This window comes from Lissotriton helveticus, chromosome 12 (genome assembly GCF_964261635.1).
Source record: "Lissotriton helveticus chromosome 12, aLisHel1.1, whole genome shotgun sequence".
Classification (NCBI taxonomy): Eukaryota; Metazoa; Chordata; class Amphibia; order Caudata; family Salamandridae; genus Lissotriton; species Lissotriton helveticus.
The window spans coordinates 211,448,268-211,470,708 of NC_136073.1; the positions used below are offsets into that span (position 1 = coordinate 211,448,268).

Sequence of the window (22,441 nt, forward strand, 5' to 3'; positions counted from 1 at the left end):
TTCTGATTACAAAAATCATAAAATTAAACAAATATATGAATCTATATAAGCCACATATACATAGGTAGAGCGCCTTTGGGTCAGCCTTCAACTACCATTAGTCTGCCAAAGTTTCATTTACATTCTGCTCCACCCATGACAGCATACTTCCTGGGGTAATGGTTCGGTCCACATCAGACATTGGGTCTCTTCCCCTGTGAATGATGGTTGTTTCCGATCACATGTGCACATTTACCTGAAAATGGGTCCCTTCAGTTTCAGGACTAGTTGGCAAATCCTTTAGTTTCAAAGTTTGTTCTTTTGTAGATCCCTTTCATTTCTTCGCTTCTCTTTTTATCACATTGTTTGCTAAGAGTATGCTAAACCTATCTCTGCAGTGCTAATGATTTGCTTGCCTGTCACTCATTTTACCTGCAGTGTGCTTCATCCCAAGAGGCTACTTCCTCTAAACAAGGGGCCATAATGGAATGATGCTGTCCATAGTGTATCATTGTTTCACCATTCTAAGATAGCCAACATGTTGGGTATAAATGTGGCAGCAATGTTGGAACTTTAAAACAATGATAGACTATGTTTCATACCTCTGCAAGATGGACTTCCACTGCTATATTTAGTTTCATTTTTACAAGCATATGTCCGCCTTGTTTAGACAGCAGCATCTTTTTTTTCTACTAGTATATTTTTTAATATAGCTTACATTTGATGTTAAGTGTGTGTTGTATTGCAATTGTGCCAGAGGGTGAATGCAAGAATGAGTAAATGAAGCCAGACTACTGGCTTTGCCAGGGTTTATTTTTTCCTCGCCATTTGAAAATGGTAGGCCATTTGAGTTATGGCATAAGTAGTGTGCATAAAACTGACATTTTTTTGGGCTGTCTGTTTAAACTCGAAACAAAACATATTGTAGGTCAATATTTGACGGATAAAGAATGAGTAGGTAACTATTGGCATCTAAACAAGAAATTATAGCTGAGCATCAAGGAAGGAAAGAGTACTGCTCATAATAATAAGCTGTTTAGGTGAGCTCTATCTGCAGGGTGCAGGAAGCTCTGTTAGATGCACTATCGATTGAAGACATCCTTCGTAACAACAAGAAAGGATTTCTGATAAGAAAAAAGTTCATCATGACTTGAGAGAACATACATGCAAGATGAAGGACCAGGACACACAGGCATGTGAGCGGTAAAGAGAGGAAAGAGGTCCAAATACAGAGAGTAACAGAAGAGGAAGGTTGAGAATGCAAGAAATCCACATGCAGTTGAAGTGGACTCCCTGAATGACCTTGATTCATCTTTGAGGGTGGCTATGATCTTACCGTGGCTCAACAGTGAGCTAGTCCAAAAGCTTGTGAGCACAAAAGACTGTGTTTCAAATGAAAACAGGTAGGCTACCAGCCAGCAGCCCAACCTCAAGGCAATCTTGGTGCAGACAGAAAAACCCTCTGAAACTAGTGAACTTGCAAACCGTTCAAGGATAATGTCCTTCTATGCAAATCTTCTTCACTGACTCTTGCATCCTACCGAAACCTTCCATCTGATGAGGGTCTCAGGATAAGGGAGCCTTTTCTACCTCTTTTACTTTTACCATTGAGTATGCTACCATTAGCCATGGGAATCACACAGTATCAATGGGTGTTTAGAATAACCCCAATACCCCACCGCTTTTAAGAGTGGCTGTTGCATATAGCTAAGCATAAACAAGGTGAAAGCATGGACAGATAACTGACAATTTTGAATATTTTTTTTATTGTTTGTCCCCACAACGCATCTTATTTCGCGGAGGCCTCTAATCCTACAAACCTGTGCAAGTCATGTCTAGTCCAGTCCCTCAAAATAGTTTGGATTATGATTTCTTAGGTATTTTGTTTTAGATTTTTTTTTAAAGATTATGGGGATCTGGTTGTGGGGTAGAGATTTATACAATGTGCCACGAGGAAAGGCCTGTCTTCCCCTAGTGTCTGTGTGTATGTCCATTTTCACTTGTTCCAAACACACTGATGCCGCTTGTGGTGGTGTCCAACAAAAATGGTATTAAGATGCTGTCATTCGTATATGGACTTGAATTTATAGAAAATAAATTTGCAGCTAGGATAACCTTGTTGTTGGGTTAATGTAGAGTCTAGCATATGACTTACTCTCCTTAAGCCCATCTGCTTTCATAAAACCCATAATATTTTCCGTAAAATCATGAGTTCACATTGAGCAATTCTACATCTGCTCTCTCCTACGTTAATCTTCGATATCATTTCCTGGACATGAGAATTCCAGTTTGTCCAGATATCCTGGGTGAGTCCCTTAGTTTTAGAGATAAACGTCTTGAGCAACCATTATTAAGTGATTCACCCAGGATAACACAAGTTGGCTCATGGAAGACTATAGGAAGGGTGTAAAAGTATATGCATCTTGGGAGGCAAATCATAACTTTGTCATACAGTATCGAAAACCACGAATCCGCCGGGTTGTCTCCTTGTACGTCACTTTGTGCGTACACAGAGCTTCAGTTTCACAAACCAATAAATTCTGGAAGCTGTAAGACAGCTTACTCTGAAAGCATTTTCTTCACAGCTCTTTACAGTCATAAAAAATATTTCAGTATTATGCACAGTCAATCCTTTGTGACTAATGTATGATTCATTTCTATGTTCCCAACACTGGGAGCTGAAGGACGGCTATGCAATAAGAGATCTTTCTTGAAAAATTTAAGCAATAGTTTGGGCCATAATCTAAGATTTACAGCGTTTAAATTATTAAAAAGAAAATATTTTCTCTGCTTTGAAATGAGAAAGTAATACAGATTCCCAGAGGGTAGAGAGCGGGACAGAAATGGCTGCCGTACCACACAGCTGGTGCCAGGACCCCTCGATTCTCAGAAGAGCATGATGTGAACCAGTTTGGAAGCCCTTTCTCAGTGACATTCTCCAGGGTTTCAGTAGGCTTGGAAAAGAAGGTTCAATAGGTCGAAGCCCGACAGACAGCACAGCTGTATGGTGGGAAAGACCTAATAGGGACATGTCAATAGCTGACCTGGAAAGCAACGCCATTGGCTTTTTTGCTTTGTCAATCTTATTTTGTTGCTCTCTATTTGATGGTTTTATTTGTTTTAGCCCATCCAACCTGTAGTGCATAGGCTGTATACCATCTCTCCGATAGGCTCCTTTTATCATTCCATAAAAATGTCTGCTTTTAGGGAACTTTTTACTTCTTTTTCTAAAAGCACTTCAAAAATTGCATGTGTTTCTCCACTTCTCCCAGTATATATTTTTTTAACATTAGAAAAATTACATTTTCCACAACTTTGTCCTTTGAGCCGCTCATATGTACAGTTTCAGTTTTACATAGCTCTGCCCTTCGAGCCACTCTGCTGTGCGCTTTAACTCCATGTTGCGCTTTCTCTTCTTCATTCGCTTCCACCCCCTCCACAATGCTGTCTCCATTTGCTTCTGTTCTGTTGCCCTCTGTGTTGCTTCCTGCATTTACTGCAGTGTTGGTTCCACCCCCCCAGAGCTGCTTCCTCGCCCTCCATGATTCAGCCCTCCATGCTGCTTCCCCTACCTGGGTTTTCCATCCTACACCTGTGTTTCCGCCCACCGCCCGCTCAAGTTTTTTTTTTCCAACTGATCCAACTTGGATCAGTAAATTAAAAGAAAAATTGCTTGCATCATTTTGTAGAAACGTGCAAGCTCGGTGAGCGCAAAATAAAATGGCACAGCCAGAAGCATAGGCTTTCTTCCTGTTTATTAGCCATGCTACACAGTATCATGGATGCTGTGCAGCAAAACTAATATGATTAGCAAAGCCAACAGGTTCAAAATCCGAGACCTATTGGTTTTACCAGTGTTTGTTTTCCACTACCGTTAAATAAGAACAATTGTGTTACTGCTGTGCACCCAAATGAAGCATACTTTAATAAATAGAGCGATCTGATTAGCTGAGGGATCATTTTTTCCGTCAGCCATCCCACTTTTGCAGGAGCGAGAAGGTCCCATGATTCCCACGGGAGCTCATGCTGTGATTGGCTGAATGCAGTATGAGAAACAATGTTGCAGTCACCATTTCAGGATATGGGGACTCAGGTTATGTGTCCTGAAATAAAAAAAAATAAGGTATAAGGGGCAGGAAAGGAGTACCCTTACCCCCAGGCCAAATTGTTTTAAAATATGGCATTTTTGGGTTGCCGTGAATCCGGGACTCCCCTGTTCCCATGAGAGTCCCAAGGAGTGCAGGGGTCGTGCTGACTCCCGCTAGTTTCCTGTCGGATCTGAAACCATTAAGAAAAAGTGGGGGTTGAGTGTCTGTGCTAAGGCTGGCCGCATATGGGTGATTAACCCTGCTCTTAACCCACTCCATGTACCGCTGAAGGCCGTGATTGGTTGGCTGCCGGCAGGAAGTTGGGTCCAGGATTGGCTGCGCACTGGGGGTGAGAGGGAGGGTTGGGCACATGGCCTGGCTCCATTGTTTATGGCCTCACATATTACATAACTCGTGACATTATTATCACATTATTGATAACATCAATACGACATCTGAAATGACATTATTGATGGCAACTGTGCATCGTGGGGCAGCGAGTTATAGTTACTTGAAATAACTATAGCTAGTAAATTTCAGTGCTTTCTTTTTAGTTTAAAATGTTACACTTTATCTGATATTTTCACCTAACTATAGCTTCCACCTTTGGTTTTGTCAGTGAATTTCTGAGGTATTTTTAATGCAAAGTTATATATTATTACCATACTTAACTCTAACGTCACTTAAACTTTTTTTTTTCAGTGAATATACTAGATAGATAGATAGATAGATAGATAGATAGATAGATAGATAGATAGATAGAACCTGAATGATTTGCAAATGTGAGCAGAATCTGGAAATTACAATATAAGGCCACATAGTACCACATAGTACCAGTTATGTGTTCTATATATTACAAGTTTATTTGGGTAGGTAGCTTGAAAAAGCTACTTCCTTCAAGTGTAGCTAACAATAGACAACTTTCTTGAACAAATTGCTGATAACAAATGGGCAATTGTGAGGTCAGTGGATTTAAGCAGTTATTGGGCTTCAAGTTTACCTCATAATTATGAATTTACAGCATTTGCCACATAATGTGTAACAAACTAAATATTTCACCCCAAAAAATGGTTTCTAACTCAAACTGATGAATATAAGATTGCCAGAGAATGTGCCGCAACGTTTACAGTTTTAGTTAAGTTAGATAACCTTACTGCTTAATTCCGTTCTCCATGCCACATAATCCTAATAGCCCAAACAATATTAAGGCTGCAGAGTAGTTTAAGTGCTGTCATGATGATGATATATATATATATATATGTAAACATTTAACATACAAAAAAATCAACCGAGGACTCACCTGTTCTCCTAAAACCAATCCTACTACCCTTCAGAAAACAGCCTAAGGCTGATCAGTTCCTACCAAACCCATCCTACAAGAATTCACAAAAACACAATATTCTTATCCAATGAAGTCCAACCCACAAGACTTCAGAAACCATTACAGGACAAGCTGTTCACACATATTCCAACCTGCTAGTATTTCAAAAGAAACTCAGCCCTCATCTGTAGCCCTAATGTCACAATGTCTACGCGGAGTCCAGCAGTCGCTTCTCACTAAGTTTCTTCTTTGCCCTTCTAGTAGTTATTGCAATTATAACAAATATATTGTACACCCATCATGCAATATAGCATAAAATTACTCTACCTCTCCGACCGCACTCCATTCTTGTTTGAGCCCACGTAGTTGTTCTTCTTTTCCACAGGCATTACGTCTACATAACCTCCAGTTGCATCATTGACGACGCCAGCATGCACTGCTGTCCTACAGATGCTGGAGCTCTGAAAAGCAGCAGAAAGAGAGAATTGGACCACGGTGCTCTGATGAAGGCAGGACAATTCCAAGAAGAAGGCAAATGACCAAAACGTCAATGTCAAGGAGTCACCTACTCAAGCACTGGTTTCTGAACTGGAGACTTTCCCATCATGCACTATTTATATTTTCACAAGCACTGGCAAGGAAATGGCTCAGATCAAATAATATATTGATCATAGATTACAATATATTGCAAGCAGCATTTCATGGAATAATTTAGCACTTTTAAACAGCTCCTATTAACAAACATTAACTGTGTTTATGGGCTCCCCTGTGGTTTATACTATGTGAGATATAATATAGCATGACATGACGCCAATGGCTGCTTCAGAGGGCCACAGTAAAGAAAGAGAAGACTAGAAGAAACATAAAGACAGCAGAGATTGTGCATTCAATTACAACCATATTAACAGTGTTTACCCAGGGAACGTATTAATTTATTTTTTAAAGTGCTTCACTTCCATTTGTATTGTCCCAAAGAACCTTCAGAATCGGCGGGTTCTTGAACATTTTGGGGTAATCATGGACAGGAGTTGATGTGGTCTTTTGGCATTGTGTTTGGGTTGATTTGATTTATTGTAGGAGTGAGTTATATTCGATGTTGGCCAGGGAGTTTAAAATAGCCTATTGTATTTTTAGTAATGTATTATACTGAATGGTGGATGGCTCAATTCTTACATGGATCCGTGTGGTTCGTTGGGTCCATCAATGCCAGTGCCGAAGGAGATTGCCGTGCTGTCTCTGATTCTCCTGGGATGTACAATTTCCATTGATCCTTTTCGGGTGGATGTTATGTCTTGAGACATTTTTGACAATTATGTGGGTATGATGTACAACAATGTGGGTGTGGGAAATTTAATTTAATTTCACTGAATAGTTGATTTGTTGAATGGTGAAAGGATATGTGTGTGTGTTGTTGTGGTGGCAAATACTGAGCCGACTATATGACATGGACTATAAGGCTTTCCTGAATATTGTAGATTATGCTGCAGAGAGGTTTGCAAAAAATATGGAGCTAGTCCATTTTGTACCAACTTTTCTCCTGGAGTTAGGAGGGATTGAGTAAACAGGTGTACTCCTTAGCATATACCATCATATGTTCCATATTATCAAGAAACCAGGCACATTAAAGTTACTTCTGCTTGCTTGGGTGATCGAGAGAGACTCAAGTTGCTGTAGTGAATTCGTCAATATCTGAAGCACAGAACTCATTCAGTGTTGCCCTCCATGCATTGACCAGCAAAGTAGTCTCTTGTGTCTGTCCACTGTGGTTGGAAAAAAGGGACTTTAACGAATAGTGTAGTAACTCTCTAGCTCGCTTCTTGCTTCGAATCATAAGAAAGGAGTCATCTCGAATATGAGCTAGCTGATAGAGAATTATTTTGATATTCCCAAATAATTCATGCTCTCAGGGGGGCAATAGTAGAGGAGGAGGTCTTGCCGGAGGCATCTCCTTTGGCGGACAAGTTAATTTCGGAGTATATGCAGGGCAAAGCCATCTCACTGACGTACAAAAAAATAATTAATAACCAACCAGACCCATTGCTAAATCCCCACGAAGAGTGCCAAGCAGACGTGGGGGAGCTGGAGGAGGAAGGCAGGCGGAAGGCACTTGCGTCACCCCGAGAGGTGGCGATTCCATTGAGATTACGACTTGTCCAATTAAAAATACTCCAGAGGTCATAAATCGCATGCACTGCACTGGTTAAAATGGGCAGGCTTGAAGATGCTGGTGTAGAAGAGCAGGTGGTGGTATTGGCACCTTTTTCCACCCATCCAAAGAGACTGGAATGCTATAATTACATGTATGAAAGAAGTGTATGGAGAAACAGTTGCCCTGACTCCCACAGTGCACCTCCTGAATGTGTGGGAGCCTATTGATCTTGACCATGCTGGGCAGCTGTGGATTGTCATGAGATTGATGATCGCGAAACGCAATATAGCTCGGAGGTGGGGGGTAGCGGGAGTACCTACACTGGCTGAATGGAAGCGGTATATGGACTGGTGTATGATGGCAGAAGCGGAAGTATATAAAAATAGAGGTTGCCCCTGGAAATGGGACAGAGTCTGGGGAAAGTGGAATGCATTCAGGGGAAATAAATGTAACCCTCCACAAGCTCGTGGAGCGGCGGCGGGTAGAACGATGGACGGAGGGGAAGATCTAATTACTGTTCAAAGATGTGATATAACGGGCCATTGATGTCTCGTCTATGGGGTGCAATGTAAACCTGAGCCCGAGAGGGCTAAAAGTGAGGTACTGCTGTGTAACTGTATTACTTAAATGTTTAATAAAAAGATTAATCAAAAATAAAAAAATAAAAAGAAAGGAGTCCGCTCTGAATGAAGAAGTGATATTTTTTACACTTTACTGCAAGAGCCTTTACAGGCTCAGGAGCAGGATTTTTTTGGGGAGTTTTATTTAATTCTTCTCTGTTATTTTTTCTATTGTAGTCTTATACTTAGTCATGCATTGTTCACCCAAAATACCCCAAAGTGCGACACACATCTTCAAACTGTTATTGACTTGATTAAAATCAAATAAAATGTTTGTTTAAAAATAAAAATACTTTAAGGACATTCATGTTGTATAAATAGATAACATATTACATCATTCAACTTGTACATGAGCTACATGTGTTTTTTAGCTAACAATTAGCAGCCACAATAAGTTAATCAATAGCACTGTAAAAAAACAGAGGCATAAGTGCAATTAATCACTTTTAGGGCTACTTAGGTGTCCTATGCCAAAATTAAGGTGCCGCCACAGATGACATTGAAACATATCAAGAGTCTAATATTTACAGTTGGAAAGAAATTCCCAGTCCTTAATGGGACATGCGGATTTTGAAGTGGGAAGCACCAAATCTATATGTTATGCCCTGTTTTCCATACAATAATCTTAACTGGTCGCTGTACGGATACATTACAATCGATGAGCTTCTGAGTATATGGTGCATGCTAATTATGGTGGTCTTTTCCAGACCGGCCATAATCAGGGCCTGAGCCCCAACATCTAAAACTCCTTCACATCCACCATCAAAAGATCACCGGCGTCTAATCCGGACGACTCAGGATCTGTACATTGCATAAACTCCTGCACCACTTCAAGACTTCCACAAAAAGTCTGTGCAAAGACTTCCGCGAACCACAACTGGTGGGAAAGACAGCGACAGCAAGACTCATGAATGGCATGAGGAGACAACATGACATGGCCCCCATGCTTCTCTCGATCCATTGTCTCCATTGAGAAAAACAAAAACACCAGTTTGAAAGCCTAGATCAACAATGGCCATACCTCTAGAAATGTCAACATGGAAACGACCCACTGCAGTATTCACTACTTAATGCTAGCAGCTGGCATTTAAACTTCGCCTCCCGAGACCTCCATCCCACCCAACTGCATACTACCAGCACATAGTAGAAACTCTACAAGAAATTCATAATGCATATTTCCTAAATAACTGTGTTTAAACAGATCTATAATAACTCCCAAGCTTGTAAAACAACAGCACTGCCCCCCCCCCCACGAGTCGCCCACCTGCCTCGCCCTCTGAAACACCGCCTCTGCTCTCGCCCCATCTGTTCCCCATGCACATGGTGTGTGCCCAGGTTTTCACTTGTTCCTGTAGGACGTGTATAGCCCCATTAACTGTCTTCGCTGTAGAACTACCAGATGTGTACAACCTCACCCTCTGCACATAGCACTCCATAAAGTCCAAATCAATGACGTCAAATAGTTCAAAGCACTATGGTGGCTAAAGCGGTGGACTTGGGCACAAGAGCTGCAAGGGAGAGACTGGCATCAGACCTACTGAAATGAAGAACTGGGGCAGGTGCCAATCGACTCTGAACAGAGGCAGTGATGGTGCTGGGCAAGGCAACTGCCTAGTGAGGCAACAAACTGGTACAACGAGATCCCTTTCTGTGGACAAGATCTTCCCTGGCTTAGATCTCCCGTAGCCTGGCACCAGCCACGGGCAGCGGTGTGGGGCACGGGTATCAAAGCCGTGGCCTGTGATTGTAGCCTGACAAAGCTTCTCTAATCAAATATGTCCTCTAAGTCCTACCCTGCCTGTGGTCTGGGTCCGTGGAGGCATATTTCTAAGTCCGGCCTCAGCCCACTTCCCACACAGCGATCACTTTGCATGGCCTATCTCTTGGCAGCCTTGAAAGTTGCAGTTTGTGGTTGGACTTTGTTTCTTTATATGGTCATGGTAACAGGGGAGTGCTATATTTGGAACTACACATCAAAAAGCTTTTTCGTAAAGAGTAATCTGTACCTCTAAAATTGGCTTCTCTGGTCTGCGTCTCTGGGAAAGACGTCTTTATTCTAAATACTCCGCGTCCAGTGACGGCTGCGGGAGTGGCGGGCTGTATTCTTGCTGCTCGGAATCCTTTGATACTCTTCTGCATGCTCCTTCATTTACTCATGTGCAGAGTGAAGACACTGGCGTATCCCTACACTTAACTGATAATAGGACTGGAGAACTGCACATTCTATATCAGGACGCATTGTGATGCCCCTGGGGTATATTTCCCTGCATCCATCAGCAGGGCAGTGGAGTACTGATCAATGCATTCGACAGCATGGTGCAATCTGTTGCAACTGGAATGTCACTCCATGCAGCTAATAGCAGAGTGCAGTGTGATGTCACTGCAATGCCACTCCATGTATCTAACAGCAGTGAGCAATGTGATGCCACTGCAATGTCACGCCATGCATCCAGTAGCAGTAGGCAGTGTTATGTCACTGGAATGCCAGTGCATGCATCCAACAGCGTGGTGAAATCTGATGCCACTGGAATGTCACTGCATGCATCCAACAGCACAGAGTAGTATGATGCCGCTCGAATGTCACTCCATATATCCAATAGCAGGATGCAGTGTCATGTCACTGGAATGTCACTGCATGTATCCAACAGCATGGTGCAATATGATGCCTCTGGAGTACTGCTCATACATCTGATCGCAGGACGCATTCTGATGCCACTAGAGGATCACAACATGCATCTGACACAAGCCGCATTTTAATACCACTGGAGTATCGATGCATGCATCCAATAGCAGAGTGCAACTTGATGCAGTGCGTTTATTATTCCACGTATGCGTTATTTGCATATATTTTGATGGAGTGTCGCCGCGTGCGTCCAATAACAGGGTGCAACGCGATGCAATGGGATTATGATTCCATGCCTGTGACAGTTGTGCACATTTTGATGCCATAGGAGTATCAATACATGCATTCAATAACAGGGTGCAATATCAATGTTGCTCCATGCCTGTGATAGTTGGACACATCTTAATTCCACTGGAGTATCAATACATGCTTTCAATAACAGGGTGCAACGTGACACAATGGGATTAAGGCTCCACGCATACAATAGTTGGGCACATTTTGACGCCATAGGAGAATCAAGACAGTCATCTAATAACAGGGTGCAACATGATGCAATGGGATAATCACCCCAGGCATGTGGTATTTGGCCACGTTTTGATGCCATTGGAGTATCACCACACATATCCGATGCCAGGGTGGCATTGTGATGCAACTAGATGGCGGCTCCATGGATCCGATAGCAGCGTGAACTGTGACGTCACTACAGCATCCCTCCATGCATCCAATAGCAGAGGATATTAAAATGACACTAGAGAATAGCTTCATTCATATGACAGTGGGGCACATTGTGAAATTACAGCAGGTGCTGCCTGTCACAGCACTTTGCCAATTTACATTAAAAATCCGCCTGAACAACCGATCAGCAGAATAAACTAGCTGTTCCAGTGACAAACATCTGCACAAGTCAAGGAGGTGCAGTCAGTCCCCACTTCCAGGGGAGGAAGGGTTGGCTCCAAGTATTTATACTGTGACATAACTGCTGATTCTAACAAACTACCCATTGTCATTACAACCAACTCTCTGGACCAATGGAGCAAAATAGGGAGCCACTCTATGGATGCACTAGATGAATGAGTGGCCTGTATGGATGAATTCATGGCCGGAATGTACATAAATAATGAGTGAATGAATTGAAAGAACACATTAGAGGAATTGATTAGAGAACTCAGTGCATTGAGTGCCTCCTTAGAACTGAATAGAGAAATGCATTGGATGAATGTATGGATTGAAGGAACAGGTTGCCGGTGGTTACAGGAAAAGACTGAGAAGAGGAATGTGCTGGAGAAATGGATTCCAGGAACTAACTGTGAAAACAGAGTGAAGGAATGGATGGTTGAAAGGAGAAGATGGATTGCAGGAAAGTATGACAAGCATGGATAGCCGGGATGGAGGAGAGGTTCCAGAGTGGCGGCATTAATAGATGGATCGATGGCACGTATCGCAGAGCACTGTGAAGCACATCACTTCTGGTTTGGAGCAGTGGGCGTGCAGCGAGATCGGAAATGATAGGTCTTGAGGTTTTTCTAAAATAAGGTGATTATTCAGAGTGTGGGTCGATATAGGGAACATGGTCAATCGTCAAAGTCGTTGTAGTCATCTTTCCCGTTCGAAGTCAGTGCATTTGTGAGACCTGGAGAAGGACTTCGCTGGATGAGAGCAGGCGGCTCTTGAGGCAAGGCACCGTACGTCACCGGATTCCGTGGGTGTGTTTATGGGTGGGGCAGAGACCATGGGTAGTGACTCCGGCACTGATGGAGAGCCAGTGGAGGGATTTCAGGAACCAGGAGAAGTCTAATTTCGTAATCGGGAGTTTTTAATACCAACAAGTCCACTACACACATGTAGTAACAGATGAGAGCACTCCAAGAGGGAAATGGATGTTTCCAACACCCAGTTTGTGGGACAAGCACTGTGGCATGACTTATTGAAACGTTATTGACACTACCCCAGCCCAAACAGACTTTTATAGGCATCACCTTATAGGGAACAGCCCAAGTTTCCAGCTGCCCAGTCTGGCTCGGTGCAGGACGCCATTTCGATGTAGCTCTCCGGGTATAGGGTGTGAGCACAGTTCACCCCATGCTTCGATTAGTCATGAACTTTCACCCCTGTCTGTATCTACAAGCCTCTGCTTGGTCTTTGTGCTTTAGTCCAGTTTCAGGATCCATTATCCAGGATCCAACAATTCTTCATCCAGGACAGTTTCGCCTTACATCAAAAGCAACTCTTCGATGCATGAGGTGACATCCCTCATCGACAAACCCACTGCAGACATCTGGGCCCAGTGTCAAGCTTCCCAAACAAGCTAAAGGCTAAACTGCTCGACAGCGGAGATGCTGCCCCGTCCGTGTTCTCGGTGCCTAGCAAGATGTGTTGACTCACATGAAGAGCCGACTTATCATTGGTCGATGTGCCAAACTCACCCTCTTGGAAAGAAAACATTGATGATCCGGGGCCCAGATGTTCTTCCATCTGCTGCTTGAATATCAAGGTCCTAAAACTTCATGTATTAATACATTTTTATTGAACTAAAGAAAAGTGCTTCTAAAGTGGTACCTGCAGTGTAGAGGTTCCAGTGACCCGCAGAGAGGAGGCGAGATGGACTTCAAATGCTTCTGCACTTTAATGGAAGCATTTTTATGAACATATGGTTCTCTCCACACAATAAAGAAAGTAACATCACAAATTACTCCCTCCGCTCACTGGAGCATGTAATATGGAGGCAGATCAGGTTAAAGATGTTGTGAAACATCAGTCTGCAAATGCATCCCGTTGTGTATTGGATGCAAATAACTCGTGTTGTTTAGCTTGCTTGTTAATGGTCAAACTTTTGGCAGAAACAGGCACGGAAACATTGGCCGAAAAAGTGTTTTGTCTAAGATAACACATGTTGACCACATGAGGAAGCTGGGATGCAAACTCGTGCTCGCTAATTCCAGAGTCAACAATGTAGTTTATAGACCACATCCTCATCCCCAGGGGATCCATGTGCATGGCTGGAGACTGGAAACGATGCATGACTGACAGCTCAGTGAATCCCCTTGAACTGCCGAGGCTCAAAAGTCGAGTCTAGTGCGTAGGGCCGCAGCTATCACTAGTGCAGCAGGTGAAGTGGCACCGGGGCCCATGGGCACACTTCATCCCAATTAGACATTTTTTTTTCCATATCTGGCAGCAGCAGCAAGTGGAACCCATTTTCCTTTCTTGCATCAGAGCCCAGAGCACCCTTGCTACACCGCTGCTTGAGAGCCTGCCTTGAAATACCTAAAGTAGGAGATGCAGGCTGGACCAATAATCAAGATGATAACACAGGTGGAGAAATGACAATGTTCTCTCGAAAAGAACAGCAGATCAGTAAATTTGCAGAGCTTGTGGGAATGGTATGTAAGGATGTATAATAATACTTGGATTTTTATAGCGCTGCTAATCAGCCGTGAGGGTCTCTAGGCGCTGTCCTATCTGTATCTATAGTGCAGCCCTAGCCAATAGGCCATGAAGTGCAGTACAGGGTCAAAGACAAGCATAGAGTCAACGAGAGATAGGACAAGTCGCGCTGTGATGCAGTGGTCTCTGATGGTGAGAGAAGATCCTCTGAGGGATAAATATTAGATATAAGCAGCCTTGTAAACAAAAAGTCTCACAATATTAGCACACGTTTCATGAAGTGATGTTCAATGTCATGACAGCGAACATAAGGGATTGTCCACCTAGAAGCATTTTTTAAGATTAAACTCCACCCATGGCCTCAAACGTACCTCTCGCTGCCCCTAGGAATGGCGCGGTAAGCTATTCCATTCCCGAGACAATACTGCAGTGGTGCCAATCCAGAATGAGGAATAACTCTTGTAATTGCTAATAGCTAATTGCGAACAGATTGAATTGCTGTGACCCAATAAGCTGGTGACGTACATGTCACAAAGGAACAGCTCAAGAGTCTGAATCAATATTGCACTGGCACCTGTCCCAACTGGGAAATAAGTATTACAGTTCACAGACCAACATGGCGGTGATGCTGTTCCCAATTAATGGCTGGCATCTATAATCCCCAAACCAATATCTTTGTGCTTACTACAACTGAGCAATTGTTCTAACAGTGCCCAAAACATTATGGTGCTGGCGCCTAGTCCGCTGGAGAGTAACGTGTAGAGTCGCAAACTAATATGATTCGGTCCGGTGAATTGTTCATACTATCTCCAGACAAATGTGATAGTACTTGACCTGTCCGGTGAACAGCTCCTACAATCCCTGCAAAAATAAACTGATGTGAATGGTGTAACATCTGAAGCAATATGGCAGTGACATCTGTCTCATCTGGCTATGGTCACAGTAGAGGACCAGTGACCAATCACCAGTAGCAAATCACTAGTAGCATGAGGATGTTGTAGTGTAAAGCCAACAACACAATGCACGCCAAACAATGTAATGCTCATGCAGAAAAAGTGGCTTTAATGAGAATGAGAAAAAGTGGAATGTGGGTCCTATCAGCATAAGACCCACTGCATGCAAACAAATTGTAATATATGCAAATAGTAGTCAGGTTTGAGATCATGTATTGGTACTTAGGAGCAGCAGCTGCTCCTCCGCTATGGTGGAAGAGCATCACCCGCCAGCAGCCAAAAAAATGGAAAATAAATAAATCGATAATAAACGCTTGTTTATTATCATTTTATTTTGGCTGTCAAGAGCCGAGGTTTGGGGGCGGGCCAGAGATGACAGGCTGGTGGAGGAGTGTTTTGCACTGTAATCAGTGTGTATGACGGTTTGGCTGTTCGTCTCAGGATGGGCAACCGTCATGTCCACTAAAGCTCTCTCCAACCCCACCTGCGTTGCTGGATTGGAAAGAGGAGGCACAGGCTCCCAGTCTACCTGGGAGCACAAATCCACGGTGCTCAGGCCAATACTCATGTTGCTTTCATGCATCGTCAGGATTGGCCACATGAGATACTGGGAGTCTGTGCCTGCAGTGCACAGAGCCAAATCGGAGCGTGGATGCAGTTTATTTTGTTGTCTGTGCCCGTGTCTACCCAGCCCTTGCCCGCCACTTTGCCCTGATGCCGGCCGCTACTGCTTGGGAAAGCATTAATATTGATCTCGAGATGTAGTAACACAGATACTGAAATGCAGGCTGCCGGGCTTGGGAAGGAGGATGCTCCATGCATGCATAAGCATACCCTGTTGTAGACACTGGGAGTGAAATGAGTGGGTAATACCCACCGATCACAGACTAGGCTATCTCATTCAGCCTGGTCTAGTATTATGTTATACAATGCAGTTTCCAAGTGTCTGTTCACAGATTTTCTAAATATCAAATTGAGACTCATGACCCAGTACCCTAATTTCTGTCCAAGACTCTCGTCACTTAACCCCATCGCCGCGGCCCAAATTTGGCCACGGCGCAGGGGGGCGGGGGTGTCCGTGGCGCCGCAGTGCTTGTGACGGCTCCCGGCCGTCATGAGTCACAGTAGGCGTATGCTCATGACGACCAGGAGCCGCCCGAACTCCACCCACTAATTAATATGCCAGCACAGGCAGGGAATTAATCGTGCGTGGGCAGAGCAGCAACGTTTGGACAGCTCCCGACCGCCATGATCACATGCCTACCGTGACACATGACGGCCGGGAGCCGTTATGAGCACAGAACCAGTTAAAATCATTTTATAGGATTCTCAGCCATTTGGCATGTTTTTTTACTGTTTTCATCCAATGCATGATTTACCTCCACACATCTCAGGCTTCCATTGGTGACACAAACACCTGTTCCATTTTGTGGTGTAAATTTGATTCCTTGGCTTTAAAGATTAAACACGTTTGGTAAAATATATAGATTTTGTATTCATCTTTAACTGTTGATCTTTGAAGAGGCCTATATCAATAACATTTAATTGAGCTGTTTGTACCACCTGCATGTCCCCAATATTCCTTGGCTCAATTCAGTAGGTATGTGAAAGCTTTAGATTTGGGGTGCACCGAGGTTCATACTCAGGGGCGTAACACATGACCCCGCAGCCCACGTGGTGCGGGGGGCCCCTAGCTCCAAGGGCCCCCCTCAGCACTAAACTCTGGCCTGGAGAGCTCCTGATTGAGCTCGGAGGGGGCCCCCTCACTTTTCGTTACGCCAGTGTTCATACTGCGCTGAAAGCAGATATTTTACTTCATGTAATTCAGCATTTGACCCTAAAGCAAGATCGGAAAATCGCCGTCCAGCAGTAAAAGACAGGCTTGGTTCTAGAGCAATGGGGCGCCCTGGGCCACTGAACCAGTTACACTCCTGCTGCCCCAAGAGTATTTAGACAAACTATGCACTATGAAGGTATTATTTCTGATAGTCTGAGAAACACTCAGCCACAATCAGAGTTTTCAATCCAGATGCTGAAATAAAAATATATATATATATATATTGTATGCTTCACAATTTTTGCTGTTCCCATTCCCTTCACGACTAAGACAGGGGGATAGTTGTTCACGCATTCAAAATAAAGTTTTTCGAGTTGTGTCTTTGGATGGCTTTGTGGCTTCTAGAACAACTGATGCTAAGGGGAACAGAGCAAATTCAGCATCAAACCACTTGGGTGACGTCTTGTATGTCATGGTACAGCAGAAGCTCTGGCCACCAAGCAGGAGAGACTACGACCACGGCATGTGCCGTAATGAGTGGTTATAGGACGGGCTGGGGCCACCCCAACACAGGCAGTGCTTCCTCATAAAAGCTGACTGAAGATAAAGATTGCCCTTTTGGAGGTTATATTCCCTTCCTCTGAGGTCCTACCAAACCAGGGGTTCTTCGCCAGACTTATATAAGACTACACAGCATTGGTATTTGGTACCTTCTGGCCGTGGGTTCTAAACAATCCTTTAGGGCCCAGCAGTTATTGTTTCAGTAATTAAGCACTGGCTGCAGAGCATGCTTCTGCCTCTTCTGAGTGAGCACTGCCAGATTTCCTGACCCTGATCATGGGCAGTGCCAGCCAACTGCTCCCCTTGACTACCCCAAATTGACATACACGCCATAAATTGGATTTCATTTGAGTCAAAAGACACAACAATTCTCCAAGTTACATGACATCTAATAATCTCTGTAAAACATTGGTACTCGCAAACATTTTCTCAAGGGCCACAAAGCATGGTCTGTGGTGTACCGGAGAGCTGCACTGATGCCAGCATGGTGGGAGTGGGGCTTTGTAGAGAGAGGCAGTGGGTTACCTGGTCGTAGGGCTGCATTTGATACTGTAGACCACGGGATCCTGATCCAGCGACTCCTTAGTCTAGGGGTGAGAGACACTGCACTACGTTGGCTCTCATCCTTCCTGAAGAACAGAACCTTCCAGGTCTGCGAAGGGAGTGTGCGATCCAAGTCTTTTCCCCTCCAGTGTGGGGTTCCTCAGGGCTCTTCATTGAGCCCTACATTATTTAACATTTATATGGCCCCCCTGGAGGATGTTGTCACCCCCTTTGGGATTAAAGCTGTCACATATGCTGACGACACCCAAATGGTTGTCTCATTCTCACTGGAAAAAGATAAACTTAGGAATCTGCATGATTGTCTTGCAGGTATCTATAAGTGGATGTGCGACTCGAGACTTAAATTAAATGGCACAAAAACAGAGCTTATGCTTCTGGGTCATCGAATAACATCCCTTCCCTCTGCCATATGGCCATCGTGCCTAGGAGCTCTCCCACAACCTAAGAAAGAACTCAAAAGCCTGGGGTTCTGGTTGGAGCAAGACCTCTCTTTGAAAACTCCGGCCAAAAAGACGGCTGATACCTGTGTGGGCCTACTTCGCTCAGCCCGGAAGATTCTCCCCCTACTCCCGACACAGTCCCAAAAATTGCTCATTCAAGGTCTCATCTTATCCAGATTAGACTACAGCAACGCTCTTTTCATGGCTGCGCCTGAATCCACTATTAACATCCTTCAGAGAACCCAAAACGCAGCAGCGAGGCTGTTGACAGGCACCATTCGGAGAGCATCAGCTAAACCAGCGCTTAAAGCTCTCCATTGGCTCCCTATCCGGGAAAGGATTAAGTTCAAGGCTCTATGTATCACTCACAGATCCTTGCAGGGTAAAGGGCCCCCAATGCTAGGGACAATACTCTACCCCTATAAAACTTCCAGGTCCCTGCGCTCATCTCAAGGCAACATGGCCACTGTTCATAGAGTCAAGAAGGCCCGCACTGGAGGGCGACGTTTTTCGGTCACGGCAGCAACCCTGTGGAATTCTCTGCCTTCCAGGATGCGAATGGAACCGAACTATATGAAGTATCGTAAGCTTCTGAAAACATATCTTTTCCCCCAATAATTTCAAAATTCACTCCCTTCACTCCCTCACTTCCCCTCAGTTTTCCATTGCACTCTCAGCGCTGGGACGCTCTCGGGCAGCCATGCGCTTTACACATCCTTTTTCATTTCATTTCATTCATTCATAGGGGAAGTGAATCATGGTGTGGTCAGTGAGTCATGGTTTTGTTTTGAGGTGCATTCCATGCTGTCCTCTAAATGAAGCTGCTGATGTCTAATAAGTCATAGATTTGACAATACTGTGTTAGGCTATCTTTGAGGGGATATCCCTCTACCGTACCTTGGGGTTAGCCCCCTTTGCTTGCTATCTTTATCTTGAGATAGTCCAGTGTGAAAAAGAAGCAACTTGATTATTGAATTGGAATGAAACAGAATTGCACATCTGAAATCAGAAAATCTAGAATCAATCCCGGCCTCCCTGCTTGACTAAATTGTGTGACCCTAGGCAACCGTCTAATTTCATTTTGCCTCCTTTTTCATCATTGTGACATATAAGAGCACCTTGAAATACATGAGTTCAAGATATACACTGTAGAAAACCTCCTCTTGTGTTTGAGCTAATAACCTATAATGTTATCCATGTGTAATAACAACCAAGCCCACCCAGAGGTTTCCATGTGACAAATGACCTGCCTCTTAGTTCACTTTGATGTACAAGTGGGAGGAGGCATGAATGCGGCTTCATTTATTAGTTAAAAAGTATCCGTTTTAAAAAATACTTCTGAATGCACTGATATCTGACGTACTAAGGTGAAACGCGTCTACATGTTCATTGAATACATTCTTTGAATTCTGAAAAAACTGCATTGTGTGTTTTTGTTTCAAGATTTCTTTAAAAATGAATGTATTCCTAAAGTTAAGTGGTGAAGGGCACCTTATTTGCTGCTTCTCTTTTACCTTGGTTACTATGTAAATAAACGCTTGATCCTTTATTTCAATGTTTCTGAATGTTAGTGCTGCCTCAAATAAACAGCAGCCCAGTGCTGACTATCAGCTGCATGTGAAGGTCAGGAGGGCCGCGTGCGGCCCGCGGGTCGCACTTTGACTATCACTGAGGGGTAAGAGTTTCCACAAGATATTGAAGCCCATCTTTGCCAGCCTCGCTGTAACTCGTGCTCCATTGAACGCAGAGCCGTAGAAGGCGCGTGTGTTACGCACACACACACTTGTGAAGTTATCACAGTCAAGTGCCATAATAGCCTCACGCGTCGGGGCTTCAAACGGCTTGAAGGATTCTTAGCAACCAGACGACAAATTGTATCCCAGAAAAGCTGTTCCAAGAAACATCCGATAAGTACGCTGAACTGGGCACTGCAGTTTGTGCCAACACAAAGATGGCATGGCTTTGAAATTCCTCTTCGCGTTCCACAGCGCCACTCAGACTCAACATGGAGGGAACAAAGTCACTTTCTGCTCGGTGAAAATAACTACATAGATTGCATCAGTGGCGATGGGAGTTTGCAATGGCATTTGAGGATGGCACAGACTGCAAGGGTGCAATGCCTGCACCGTCTGACAAGTGTTAAAACAATTGTACTGATGAAAACAAAAATAACTCGTCTCACCAGTCGGTCCAAATGCTTGTGCATATTTTGGTGAAAAAGTATGGATGCTAGTGACCGATCAAAATCTGTGCCCCTGCCGTATCAATAAGGACAATCTAGGTAACCAACCAGTGTGACACAAAGGGGGCTGTTAGTGTGGTGATTAGTGTGACGCAGAGCATTGCCTTGGTTTACGAACCATTAGGTGTGGAAAATTGTGTAGCACAGTGCAAGCGGCACGCAATCCATAGTAAGCCTAGGCCAAAGTGTGTGTGCAACATGCACCAGTTCATTGTATGCAACTCACAACATCAGTGCAAAAGTTCACCAATGTAGTCTATATAATCTGACATTTGTTCAATTTCACCATTTGACAGACGCTGTTCTACTGAACTACTTCCGTTTTCACAAGCGCAAATATGATGTAAAATCATTTTTCACACACTGTTAAGCTTTTGGGCCAGCCAACAAGTTTTGCTAATGTAAGACAGACAGCTCACATTGAAGTTTTATACAGGGCTTTAAGTGGGATTTAAAAACTGGGGGGTCTCTTAAAGGGGCTTGGCCGATATAATTACGGGTGTGGCTTAAAAAATGTATGCTAAAATATGGACTCAGCATAATGTGCCCCCCTACTGGTGTTTTACTGCTTCTGGTATTGCCTTAACATAAGTAACATTACACCTACAACAAGCCAGGACTATTGGCTTGGTCAAAGGTTGCTAGTTGGATAAGATATATGTACTACATGCATATATACACCTATGGCTTGGTTGTATAGAATATTGAAAATGCTTTAGTTCTTGCGTGAGAGGTTGTGGCATAATGGCTAGAGCTCCCAAGTTTGGAGCTGAGGAAGCAGGTTTGAGCCTCAGCATTGGCTCAACATCCTATGTTTCTGGGCTAATCACTTAATCGCCTGTGCCTACCAAAAAATAAATGAATATGTCCTGGTTGGTGCTCAAGCATAGCACTTCGAGTTTTGTAACTTAGAACTGCAAAAAAATAAAAGTTACATGAAAAACAATGAACTGCTGCAGAGTTAAGATTTTTTTCCATTCTGAGAGCGAATGCGAAAATGCAGAGCCCAATACGGACCTGTCTCGGCACCTGCTTTTAAGAAGTGCCGGTGCTGAGCCCCGGCAGGACCCAGCTCACTTAAAGCCCTGGTTTTACACATTAGGTATTTGAAGGGATTCATCACAGAAAAAATGAATTAAATATTAGCACAGCTGGAAGGGGCATGTGCAGCAGCAGCGCCTCCAAAAAGGCAGAGGTGTCTGTTTTTCAGCAGCGTAAAAAAATAAAAATAAAATGATAATAAAGCAAAGTTATTATAATTAGATTTTTCCGTACTGGCTCAGTTCTAGGGCTGGGTTGTCCAGAGCAAGGGGAAGAGTGGTAGGCACTCTCTAAGTGGGCATGATGGTTTGGCTGTCCATCTTGGGCAAACAGTCATGCGCACTTAGCATGTTCTCCACCCGGCTGTATTCCACTGGGTGGAGAATATACACAGGCTCTCAGTCCCTGTCTGACCACCAAACCACGGCGCTCAGACCAATAACGACGCTGCTGTTATGCTGGTGACAGCAGCGTTGTGATTGGCTTAGGGGAGCCTGTGTGCTTCCTACTTCTGGTGTTTGTCAGGATGGAAGAGAAGCAGAGGAGGGACGACAGAGGAGAGACTGCGGCGGTGAAGACGTAAGTGTAATATATATATATGTTTTTCCACCCGCCTCGCCACCCCTGGTTTGTGCCAGCCGCCACTGGCATATGTCATATATGGTGCATGCAGTACTTGGTGCAGCAAATATGCTAAGC

General features: G+C 43.9%; 1 protein-coding gene across 1 annotated transcript in view; it reads right to left on the reverse strand.

Moving 5' to 3' along the window:
• CRISPLD2 (cysteine rich secretory protein LCCL domain containing 2) overlaps positions 1–22,441 on the reverse strand; it is a 174,965-nt gene that overhangs the window by 24,665 nt on the left and 127,859 nt on the right. Inside the window, exon 14 of the mRNA XM_078668251.1 lies at positions 5,716–5,849. Within this exon, the coding sequence (XP_078524377.1) occupies positions 5,716–5,849 (134 nt within the window). The remainder of the gene's footprint in view (positions 1–5,715; positions 5,850–22,441) is intronic.